This window comes from Natator depressus, chromosome 11 (assembly GCF_965152275.1).
Source record: "Natator depressus isolate rNatDep1 chromosome 11, rNatDep2.hap1, whole genome shotgun sequence".
NCBI lineage: Eukaryota > Metazoa > Chordata > Testudines > Cheloniidae > Natator > Natator depressus.
Window position 1 is genome coordinate 34,160,740 of NC_134244.1, and position 12,625 is coordinate 34,173,364.

The 12,625-nt window shown below is 38.4% G+C and overlaps 1 protein-coding gene across 3 annotated transcripts in view; it reads right to left on the reverse strand.

Annotated features, from left to right (window-relative positions):
* Positions 1–12,625, reverse strand: part of KCNH7 (potassium voltage-gated channel subfamily H member 7) — a 341,200-nt gene that overhangs the window by 49,766 nt on the left and 278,809 nt on the right. For all 3 annotated transcript variants that reach the window (XM_074967447.1, XM_074967445.1, XM_074967444.1), the window contains 2 exons: positions 8,815–9,214; positions 4,635–4,834 (listed from right to left, as the gene is read on the reverse strand). In XM_074967447.1, coding sequence (XP_074823548.1) covers positions 4,635–4,834; positions 8,815–9,214 — 600 coding nt within the window. The remainder of the gene's footprint in view (positions 1–4,634; positions 4,835–8,814; positions 9,215–12,625) is intronic.

The following is a 12,625-nucleotide window of genomic DNA, read 5'->3' on the forward strand; positions in this document are numbered from 1 at the left end:
TGCCACTCAGTTCTAATCTCAGCCAATTCATTTACGGGTTAATGATCCATACTCTTGCAATTTGGGTACAGTTCAGACGTGATAGAGAAATCAGTGTAGTTAATGGCTCTGGTCAGGATGGAGTTAAGTTAACCTCACTTTGGCTTGTGAAATGTGAATTGTTCTCTTATCTTTCTGGAATGTACATAGACAGCACATGATGGTAGCATCACTTTGGGCTTGAGAAGTGATTGTATCAGGAGGATAAGCAATTGTAGACTGTGTTGAAACAGTTGTACCACACAATATAAAACTGAGAAATCTCTGTGCACTACCAGCTGGTGAAAGCTGTCTTTTTGGTACAGTACCATTTATGGCCCTTATCCTGCATATAATTATGCATGTGCTTTTCTTTACACACACAACTAGCACCACTGCAGCCAGTGAGACTAGTCACATGTGTCAAAATTAAGCATATTCATAGTGCTTGCAGGAGAAGGGCCTAAAATGTATATTGGAAGAAATGATGACCTGTTATCCCCTTTTATAGTATTAAATCCGAAAATAAAAAGTAAAACTTCCTCCAGTCTATATTTGAAATTTTAATTAAAATACATGTTTGGGCAAACCCTTCCCAGAGCATGGCCCACTTATTTTGGACTTTCTTTTAGGTAAAATAAACCAATACATCTATCGTGATGCACAGAAAAATCCACGGGAAAGTGAGGGTTAGAAGAAACACATGAATAATTGAAAAAAGGATCTTCAGATATTAAATATTGCTTCTTTCTATAAGGAGTAGTACAGTCATACTGTTATCAGTAGGTACTGGACTGATAATATTGGAAGGAAGTGGAAAACATAAGGAGAAAAGAATACAAGAAAAATGGAACAGGATAGTCTGAAAAATTCTAGAACATAATGAAACAATCCCTTTGAATCTCAGGGACTGGCAGGAGCTTTCATCATAAATCATCTTTTGTAACTAACTTTGCCAGTGAATAAAACAACAGCATGATTCAAATTATGCCTATTCTGTAGACTCAAGAATTTGATCCAGATTAAAGTAAATCCTAAATACTGTTTATCCAATCCATGCAAAATTATATTATCAGTACAACTGTTTTATCAAAATACATTATGCAATGCATCAAAATCAAAGAGACGTAGAAGTGAAGCAGAGAGGAACAAATTAATCACATTCTCAGCATCTTTCACCACCAGAGCTTGAAGGTTACTTCTATGTTCAGTCATCTAAGATGAACATGAAATATCTCCTTATTTTCAGTAAAAAATTGCAGGATTTTTTTTTTAAAGAAAGCAAGTTTTTTTTTATCTAAGTACAGTATTATTTCTTAGGTGAAAAGTTAATTTGTTTTCCCTGAATTCTTAAATTATTAGTGCTGACATGTAAAAGCATTTTTGAAACAAAATTCATATTAGTTATGTATATCATATACATAAATTTCACGTTTCAAAGAAGGAAAATCATTTTAGACTTTATTTTTACTCAGATTTCAGTGATGGGACGGGGGAGGGGGCGGGAGAGAGGGAAAAGAGACAGGATCAAATTCTGCCCTTAGATATTCACACAGAACTCCAGCTGAAGTTGGCAGGATTCACACACACTTGCCTGGGGACAGAATTGGTCCCTGTGGATGTAAATACAGAGATTTCATGCAAGTTCAAACTCTCAAAACCACATGCCAGTCCATTGCATATGGTCATGGTTTAGAGCCTGGAAAACTTTGTCAGTACTTGCTGCTAACATGCATATGGGGTTTGAACTAAAAGCATTCACATAAAAAGGAAAATGGAGAATGATCAGCATGGCAAGTTTATCAGAGTGTGACATTTCTACAGAGCAACTATCTAATGAATATCATATGCATATGATCTTTTTTCGACAGAGAAGTTTGATTAGAGTTGTGGGATAAAACTGTCTAATAAATGTGGCAACATCAAGCAGTTTTATCTGTTTTTCCCCACTTCTGATTCAATTTAGGTGCCTTTCTCTTTGTTATCTACCAGCTCATCATGCAAAAAGGTTACAACTAAAAATAGAAAACATTAAACAAGCTCTAAACCCAACAGATAACATGGATATTCTCCACACTTTACACTGGAATTAAATTTGATACAAATACCTCCTGCTCTTACCAGTGGATGGTGTTATTCCATGTATTTAGGAATGAAGCAGACAGGAAAGAGATAAATCTTTCATAAGTACAACATAAATCAGACAACTGGCATATCAACCTTGAATTGATGTGTAATTTATTCAAACAAACATACATTAAAAGTAAATTAAATGATTGTCATAGACTTGAGAGAGAGAATAGCATGAGAGAGTAAGAAATAAAATATAACAAACAAGCCACTAATCTGGACTGTTATTGTTTCATATTTTATTTAAAACAAAACCTTCATACTGCCTCACAATCATATTGATGTAGGTGGGGATGTTTAATCCATTTAATTTGTATTTCACATAAATGACAAATCCAAGACAACTCCCAACACCCCGATTTCTGTATTATGCAAAAGTTTAACCAGACAACATCCAATTTGTGGGTACTGTTTCACATACAGTCACATCCAGTAATCAAAAGTGAATGAGTTCCTTTTAAGGTGCACTCCTGTTATTTAATATCTTCAGAAGTACTATGATGGACTAGAGTCAGACCTACTCCAACTCAAGGGCTGGATCCAGCACAGTGCTGAGCATCTCAAACCCCACTGACTTCAGTGAGAGTTAGGGCCATTCAGTAACATATAGGATCAAGCTCTGACGCTGCCTTTCCACTAGTTTAACCTCAGAGAGGCTTGTTCAAACACCACCTGTCCTGTTCTGGGGTATGAATTCTCCCTTGAGGTGCAGCAATGCCTGTGGAAGTGTGTCTGAGTGTATGCGTGTGGGCAATGGGGGATTGATTATAGGTTGTTGCCCATAAAATCTGCTTTTATGTAACAGTAACCAAGAAGTCAAGCTGTCAGTGATTGAGCCCTAAATGCCTTATCAAATCATTGCCCTTATCTACTGACGTAAGGTGTGCACTCTTCCAACTTATTCACAGAGAAACAACCACCCCTCTGGAAGATTTTATATTTAAGGCAACACTAGTAAGGGTTTAATTTCTATTTACATGTACTGAAACTTGTGGAGTTTCTTTTCCTTCCAACCATTTAGAAAGCTAGGCAAGGTCTCAGATCTATCAGTCTTAGAATACCTTAGGAAGTTATCTGAGCTTGTATTATGCCATTGATGGCTTGAACATGAGTGATTCAACTTCTCAGAAAGGAGATTTCTGTCTTTTGGAAAAAAAGCAGAGCAAGTGGATGCCTACTTCTGTTAATGATGTTATTTCCTTTTAGCATGCCATAGTCTGTAGCTTGATATAAGACTTATTTACAGTATTCTGTCAGTGTCTATAATCAAGTGTCAAGGGTAAAAAGTATAGATCTTGGATCCTGGCACTTTTTTCTAAAATAGTAAAACACTGAATTGCAGAATGGTTAATTCTGTGATGGCTTTCAGCAAAGACATGGAGATTGGTGGGTGGGAGCAGTTGTTATTCAGGCTATTTTCTGATTAGAATTCTTCTCTTTTGGGATGCCAACTAATCCACTTTCGCCACCTCCAAAATACATGTTACACTGTACTAGTGCTGTGTCATGCAATGCTGAAAAAGGACCTCACTCTGTATTGATTTTATGCAAGTGTAATGCTGTATATTCCAACTGAGTTACACTGGTGTGAAACTGAGGTGTCTGGATCAAGGGGAATGTTTAAAAGTAATCCTGAAAAAGCTGCATTTGGAGCAAGTGTTCTTAAGATTCTCTCTCCTGCACCACTTCCTTTTTTTTAGCCCATAGCACCCAGCAGTGGTTCCCAACCTGTGCTGTGTGTACCAACACTAGGAGTTCAATGCTTAGTACTATTGGCAAGATTTTCAAAGTGACTAGTGATTTGGAGAGCCTCAGGTTTTGGATGCCCAACTTTGGTGCTGAGCATCCATTCTCTGAAAACCAGGTAGCTTTAAAACATCCCAGCTCTGGCACCCAAAAAGTGAAGCACTCACCATAATTACTAACCATAAAAAATATATATTGGCCATTGTCTTTTCCTCACCATCTGTGCCACACCACTGGCTGCCTCTCACGTTAATCATGGAACTCCATGTTAACAACGGAATCTGGGCTGCTCCAAACTTTCAGGTGGCCATAGCATGCTGTAAATATTTATGCAGAACTCCCTTGGGTTTCAATGGGCTGCTCAATGTAAAAACTGATGGTGTGCTACGGTCCAAAGACTGTGAGACTGAGATTTGGGGAAGGGTTAATGTACAACTAAATTAAAAGTGGTGGAGAATAGCAAGAATTGAGTCTACTGACTTGATACAGTTTCTCCAAAAGGAGGAAAGTGATGTCTTATGGGTCTATGCTACATTGCACTTTATAACAGGACACTGCTATGTGACATCTTGTTTCAACACCATGTGATGACATGGATTGGGAACCTGGGCCTGTCTCCTGGGCAAAAAGTAAACCTGTGAGAAAGAAACATAACCTAGCATCGCCAAAATTATGAGAATCGTTTCATTCTAGACCCCTAGGACTTTGTGATGCTAGTTTCCAAAAGTAGAATTACATACCATATTCATATCAATGCCATTGGTGTACGTCCACGCATGCTGGAAGTACTCCTCGAGTCGCTGCCGCAAAGGGTTGGGGATTTGATGAAAGCGTATAAACTCTTTTACTCGCAGCATCTGCATGTGATACCGTGCAGTTCCCGAATACAGTCTTTGGATTATTGCAGATACATTTCCAAAAATACTCGCATACATTAATGCTGGATTAGATAGAAACAAACAGTTAGCTAATATCACTACATTCTGCACACAACACAGCTGTTATTACTGCAGAGACTAGTATGGAAAACAGGTCAGATCAGATCTAGTAACGTTTTGGTCTTCTAAACAGAAACTGGATTTGATATTGCCTGATGTAAGAAAAACATTCATAGCTTGTTAATTGTCTGAGTATGTTAATGGCAAGCTTCACAGAAGGAACATTCACTGAAAGAAGTTTTACAAATATTAGCTAAACACGATTGCAATGTTTGGTTTTGAAGATTTTTAGTTCTGATCCTGTGAAGATTATGCACCTGTGGCTTAACTTTACCAGCCTATAGACTTCAACAGGACTGCTTGCAGTGGGTAAAAGTAAGCAGGCACATAAGGTTTTGCAGGCTTGGGGCCTAAAACTGAAGTAGAGTGCGACCGTGATTATCTAAAGGCTATTGGGAGGTTAGTTTGAGTAACAGGTTCTTTTTCAATCTAATTAAATGTTAAAGGGGGACAAGATCCAGTTTCATATAATGCAGAGTTTTAAATAACAGAGGTTGAAATAACAGAGACTGGATGGACTGTTGGATGTTTGTAGCCAAATCTCAATTTTGTGTTTTAAAATCTGTAATAATATGATAAATGTTTGGAGCCATTCCGGACACATGCTCCTGACATAAATAAAAAACAGAATCAGATGTAAGTGTCTTTAGGTTAAATAGCTCCAATAACTCACTGCAAACTCAGCTCTTTATCCTGTAAAGCAATTTGCTTATAAGGACACATGCCTATGTAGAGCACCACTGACATAAATAGGACTCTGTGGGTGGCTCCTTTGCAGGATCAGGATCTAAGGCTGGTTTTAGTGCATTCGATTTCTACTCCTTAAAATTCCTGTTTTTGGTAATTCAATAGATTTTGTTAAATTTCCAAATGAGAGACACAGCACCACCAGTTTATAGTAATCATTTTGATTTTTTTCCTGGAAAGACAAAGAGAAGACACTGCCTTTCATCTAAGGGAGAAAAGCTAATGTGATGTTAGTTCCTTTAATGTTACATCAAAGCTCTAGAACTTCAATGAGAATTTCAATGCTGCACCTTGATTACCAATCCCTAAACTAATTCAATCTGATTTAAAAATAAGCTCTACTAAAACAATAGTTTTCCATAAAAAGGTGGTTCTGTCTTTAAAGACATTGGCTACTGCTGCTATGAAGTCTCAGTTTTTGTGAATACCTTAACATTACATATTTTTCCTTTAGCGTTGTTATTAACAGAAGCAGAGACTCTATGGTGGGTTAATGGATCAGAAAAGCAAGTCAGAGGAACATAGGAACTGCCATACGAATCATACCAATGGTCCATCTGGCCCAGTATTCTGTCTCTTACAACAGCACTTCTAGTAAAGTATCAAATACTTCAGAGGAAGGTGGAAGAAAACCTGTATTGGACAACCATGGAACAACTTATCCGGTGGGGAAGTCTCTTCCTAACCCCCATCAGTTAGTGCTTGACTTATGCCCTGATGGAGGAGCACTTGTATCCTTTCTGAATAGTTTTTATAGTTTTTAACATAACTTCATTTGCCATATAAAAGTCTAGTCTCATTAAACTATAGACTTTAAACAATATGTTGTAGAAATGAATTCCACAGATTAATTTTATGTTCAGTAAAAACAAAAGTATTTCCTTTATCACCTCTAAATATAATGCTTTTCAACTTCATTGACTATTCCATTGTTTGTACATTATGAAAAATGTAGGAGTAACCCAGTATACCTTTTTTATATAGTTCGTTTTGTTATATATTTATCGTGTCACCTTTCCTAAATTAAATGGTCCAATCTTTTCATGCTCTTCTCCTTCAGAAGTCTATCTAGGCTACAAATGATTCTTGTTGCCTATCTTAACTTTATAAGGGCTACTTGTTTTAAAATTTACATATATATTCAGAAAATACACATATAATTATATTTGTAAAAGCAGCCATGCTATTATTGTTCCTACAGTTCTTTAGTTGTAGACTTTTTAAAGGAGAACCGAACCTTGGAGGTTTCATTTTAAAAAAACAGCAGCATTTAATTTCTGCGGTATATGAAAGCATTTAGCCAAGAGACCTCACTTGAAATTTTTTTTCCTGAGAGCTTTTAATTGAGTACCCTGTCGTAACATGTACTGTATTTTTCATGTGTTCCCATCAGACTAAATACTATTGTTCTTAGACTCTTGTCAGACAAAGTTCCCTCTGAAGACAAAATGGATTTTTTTCTGATAAAGAATTGAGTAAGGATAGGAGGATTTGGCCATACTCAACGGTTCTCATGTGCACTGTCACAACTATTTACAGTAGTAAAAGGTCATAAGAAATAAAGTGAGACCAATTCTATACTGCTTGCTGCTTTCTTTTGCCAAGTGCTGAGAGCACCAGGTGTATGTTTGTCCTCCTCTTCTTGTATTTGATACAAACTCTCTAATACATTCCCTGTAGGTGAGTGTGCTGGCTCAGAATGGAGGGAGTAAAGAATATGAGAATATTACATGATCAAACATAACTCAATGAATGATGTGGTCTCTGTAAGGCAACTGCTAGAAAGAGGAAACCAGAGAATTTCCGGGAGAATTTGTTGGTTGGTTGGCTCTTACAGAGTATGTAACAGACTGTTGAAGTTTGCCAATAAAGTTTCTGCATGAGTGATGCACTTAAAAACACAATGTAAAAAGTGATGAGCAGGGCAGAGGACATGTGGAACCTGATCCTGCAGCAATGAGAGTAATGTTGTTTGGATGCCAAGTGACCTCTGCTTTGAAATGTCAGTAAGGCCAAAGAGTCACATCATTGATATGTGGAACATTGTACTTTAGCCTAAGACTCCTCAGATTCACCTATCCTCCTCCTACAGCAGGGCCCTTTTTTATCATCTGCTCTTGAGAGTCAGGAAGTGGGTTCACAAAGGCTTTGAGACTTATTTCTACTCAGTACTGAGGACTCTGTCTAGTGTACAGCCTCATAGGTGCCTGTCCACAGTATCTGCTCACACTAGCAAATGAAACACTCTCTTTCCTCTCACAGCTGCACATGGTGCAAGGGCTGGCAGGATCAAGGCCCAAATAGTGCTGGATCTGCTCCTGTGTGTGCGCTTGACAACACTTCCCATGCAACAGGACAAACATCCACACAACAGAGGCAGATCAATGGAATCTTGTGGCTTTTCAGCTATCACCTGTCAAAGCTTGGAACTGGAACCCACAATCAGGAGAGGAGCAAAGCAAATACTCAAATGGTCCGTCCTCTCAATTTTCAACTTTTGACACTTGAGGGGCTTGGTCATATTGGGGCTTATTTGCCAATGTGCTATCTGTTTAAAAAGCTTTTTTTTCTTTGTCATAAATCAACTGTTTTCAACTAGATGGAAGCTGCTTATTCTGAAAAAAGTCATTTCAGATCGTAATACCACCATGGATAGTGGCCAGTACCAGACATTTTAATGCTGATTGTGCAGTGTTACAGCTGCAGGTAGGAATATGGGCTGCATATATTAATAAATGTATTGTGCACATTTGGAAGTCTCCCCTGAGCATAAAAAGTGCTCAAATAAGCATTTTCTACTGAGAAAGGGTTGTATTTTGTTTTTTAAACACTCAGAGATCTTCTCCTTTTGGCCCCAATTCAACAAGGGACTTCCTGCACCAGTGGTCTTATAGAAGTCAAGGTTCTACTAATGTGTTTAAAGTCAAGCACATTCTTCAGAAACTTATAGAATTGGAGCCTTTGTCTTTCCATATCTATATATATTTCATGGAGACAATTCCATACCTGAGACTCCAGGACACAGCATGATATGCTATAAATATATATTTATGTATCATCATTTTTTTCATTTATCTGTCTTCCACCCTCCATGTTTATAATTTAACAAACTCACTCTATTGTATCCATTGTTCAAATCTGAGTTAAAAATAAAAGTAAAATAAAAAATACTTACAGCCAATTAACATGACACAAATGGAAAAGATTTTCTCTGAGTTGGTGTTAGGAGATACATTTCCAAATCCTACGCTTGTCAGACTGCTGAAGGTAAAATAAAGTGCTGTAACATATTTGTCCTTGATGGATGGTCCAGAGCTTTGATCAGTCACATTGTAGGGTTTTCCTAATTGTTCTCCTAGAGAATCCAACCAGCCAATTTTTTTAATCAAGTAAGGCCTTTCTACATTCCCAATGGCATACCAAATGCAAGCAAGCCAGTGTGCAATTAGTGCAAATATGCACATAAGTAGCATCAGAACTGCAGCACCATATTCTGAATATCTGTCCAATTTCCGTGCAACCCTCACCAAACGCAGCAGCCTAGCTGTCTTCAGAAGACCGATTAACGTTGTTGTCTGCGAAAATAAGACACAGACATTAGAAACTGATTTTCACCGCTAGCAAGCATACTCCAAAATAGCAAACATGAACAAGCCAGCCTGAAATGGGTAAAGAAAAAAGACTGTCATTTACTAGAAGTTTAAAAAAGTTTAAGTGATAGCAACCTATTTCAATTTAATGTTGATTTAATTTCCTCTCACAGCCTCCTACATGATTATAATGTAAAATATACTGAGGAAGTGAACTGTCTGATGTGTTTCGTTAATGGTTAAAGATGGCATAACTTATCATTGTGATGTCTAGAATCATTTGAACATTGTATCTGACCTATTTTCCTAACTCCGTAAGGTGACAAAATATTAGAATGCTACATATCATCAATGGCATATGGCACGGGAAATCTAGTCCTACCTTTGTGCAGCAGAACTGCACCAATTCCACTGCCGCCCTAGGCAGAAGGGAGGGGTTTGCCCCTCACTCTACAATTACCCAGCATTCTCTTGTTGGCATTTACCAGTTCCTATCCATTATTCCGTCCTTTATGCGCTTGTGGCTAGTGCCCTTTAAAATAGATTATCAAGAACACTATAAATGGTAGCTATAGAATTTCAAATAGAGAATTTAGCAACAAATATTTTGGCTACTCATTAAGTCTGTGCATGTAATATTAAAGCATAGTAAATGCCAGACAAAGTTTTCTGTATGCATCGATAATACATAACATTTAACAAGTTCTCTTAGCTTTATGAAAGGTTCTGGGGGGAATACTCTGCACATTAAAGTTTCCTCTCACTAAGTACTAAACTAGTTATTAATGTTTTATTAACCCTCTCTCTATTTTATGTGTTTCAGAGTGAGATCACAACAATATTGTCAACCCCTACATGCAAAACATGGGCTGCATGTGCAACATTTGTAAAAGGACAGTAACAGCATGTGTAGAACAAATCCGCCACTGTTCTATTACGACACCACATGGTGATAATTGAGTAACAACAGCTGATTAAGCTACCGCTATGTGATGGTAATGCCAAAAATTATGAAGTTGGCAGCTGACTCAAAGTCCATTGTGGGTGTAACAAATCAGTGCAGACGGTTTAATGATGTCATATTTCTTCTAGACTTATTCCTGGACTAAATAAATGTGTAATTATTGTGCAGTCTGTTATTCATGAAGTATAATATGAAGGGCACTCTTGAATTAGAACATGATGATGCAATAAACAGAAGAAGAAAAAACAATGTATGAATGATTGTTTTCTGATTATAGGAATTGGAAGGAAGGAGGTGCAGGGTAATTAATTTTTGCCTAAGATTCTATTGACAGAGAATAATTTCAGTCAATACTTCAGTTGCATTATGATGGATGAGGCTGAACTGAGAGTGATTTCAACATCTGAGAAGTTCACTAAGGCCCCAGATCCTGTGAAAACCTATGCATGTGCTTAACGTTGCATATATTGACTTTAATTTAAGCACATGTGTAAATCTTTATAAAGACTAGGGTCTAATGGTTTAGGACTCTGTCCTGTCCCACTTACACACATGAGCAATCCTTAGGCAAATAGCTTAATTGGTTTCAATGAAATTATTTGTAGGTGCAGTCATGGCTTTGCCCCATTGTACTGCCACGGGAACACACAGAAGGCAGACTGGCACAGTCTGCATCCCCCCTTGCACCAAGACAAAGCAGAATGATATCTGGTACAGCATACTTCCCCCAGCATGTTCGTCACGCCAATGCTCCACGCACTGCTTGCCCCAGGCCACCCATTCCCACCAGTTTCCTCAGAGGATGTAGCAGCACTGTGGAAGCTGTTCTCCTCCCTGAACTGCTTGCTACCTGATTTCTTAAAATCTTGCCTGGCTGCACAAACCGGGCCACAGGCTGGCCCTGTGAGAGTAAGGATTTGCTGGATAACCACTTAATTTTTATTTGGCAGCTGTTCAGGGTTCACTGTGGGTCAGCATAATACAGTTACAACATCACATGCACAGCTATTGAGGTTACAGATTTGGATTAGCTAGAGCCTGATTCAGAGCCCCTGGAAGTCAATGGCTTTTCATTGGGCCCTTAATAGGCAACACCACTCTTTCAGTTACCTTGCTTCAGGAAAGCAAATTCACATTTTGATTACAAATAAAAAAAATCCATCAGAGATGAAAGAGCAGCTTTGCTGTCAATAGTGAGCTACTTTTATATTCAGCTAGGCTGAGGTGACACCAATTCATTTTATTAGCCAATAAATCTAGCAGTCTTGATACTTTTGATTCACTTGGTCAATGGACTAAGTGGCCTTTTAAAATTCGATAGTCCTGAATCCTCTTGCTATGGTCAGGACTTGGCTAAGGAGGTGATATTCTTCAAGTACTTTATGTAATTACCAAATAGTCACTCTGGCCATACTTACAGTACTGACTGTACTCTCACATAACAAAAAATACAAAGAGGACACGATTTAAAAAAATGGAAAGAAATCCAAACCAATGGCTATTTTATAAAGATGAAAAAAAATGCATATTTTTGAAAAGCACAGATGTTTAGTAGAAATATCACAGTTACTACAAGGCACTCATAGTAAAAATCATTGTTTCACCTCGTGCATCAATATCTTGGAAGTCAGAAATTTTCTTAAATGAATGAACAACACTTCATTCTCCCTATGCCATCACTTCAGCTTAATACAAGTCAGCTTTGTTAAGAACTTTACTTTAATGGACATATTCCAAACACACTACCTAAACCAAATTGTTGTACTGTACCCCATACTTGTAAATATTTTCTGGTACTGATGAATATCTTTTCATTCTCAAAGGTCTATACAGAGACCATCTTCAGGGGTTCTCAAACTTCACTGCACCTCAACCCCCTTCTGACAACAAAAATTGACCCCAGGAGGGGGGACTGAAGCCTGAGCCCACACGAGCCCTGCCCCCCTTGGTGGGGGTCCAGGGCCCAAGCCCAAGGGATTCAGCCCTGGGCAGGGGGGCTTGTAACCTGAGCCCTGTCACCCAGGGCTGAAGCCAATGCCTGAGCCCCACTGCCCAGGGCTGAAGCCCTTGGGCGTTGGCCCCAGGCGGTAGGGCTTGAGCTTCAGCTTCACCTTTGGCCCCAGGCAGTGGAGCTCAGGCTTCAGCAAGTCTAACACCAGCCCTGGTGACCCCATTAAAATGGGGTTGCAACCCACAGTTTGAGAACCACTGATCTATGTGTAAAAGATGGTGAACCCCCACATACTTCCTGGACTGCTTCTGACATTTGGTTTGCAGTAATTACATTGCTTCCTGATCCAGAAGGCTATACATTTTAACTTTTATAAGGGCTCAGATCCATGCTTAAAACCATGATCATAACATTCAGATAATAACTCATAGGCCATCTCTGTATGGCTGTGCCCACAACAAGGGCTTATGTGAGCTCACCC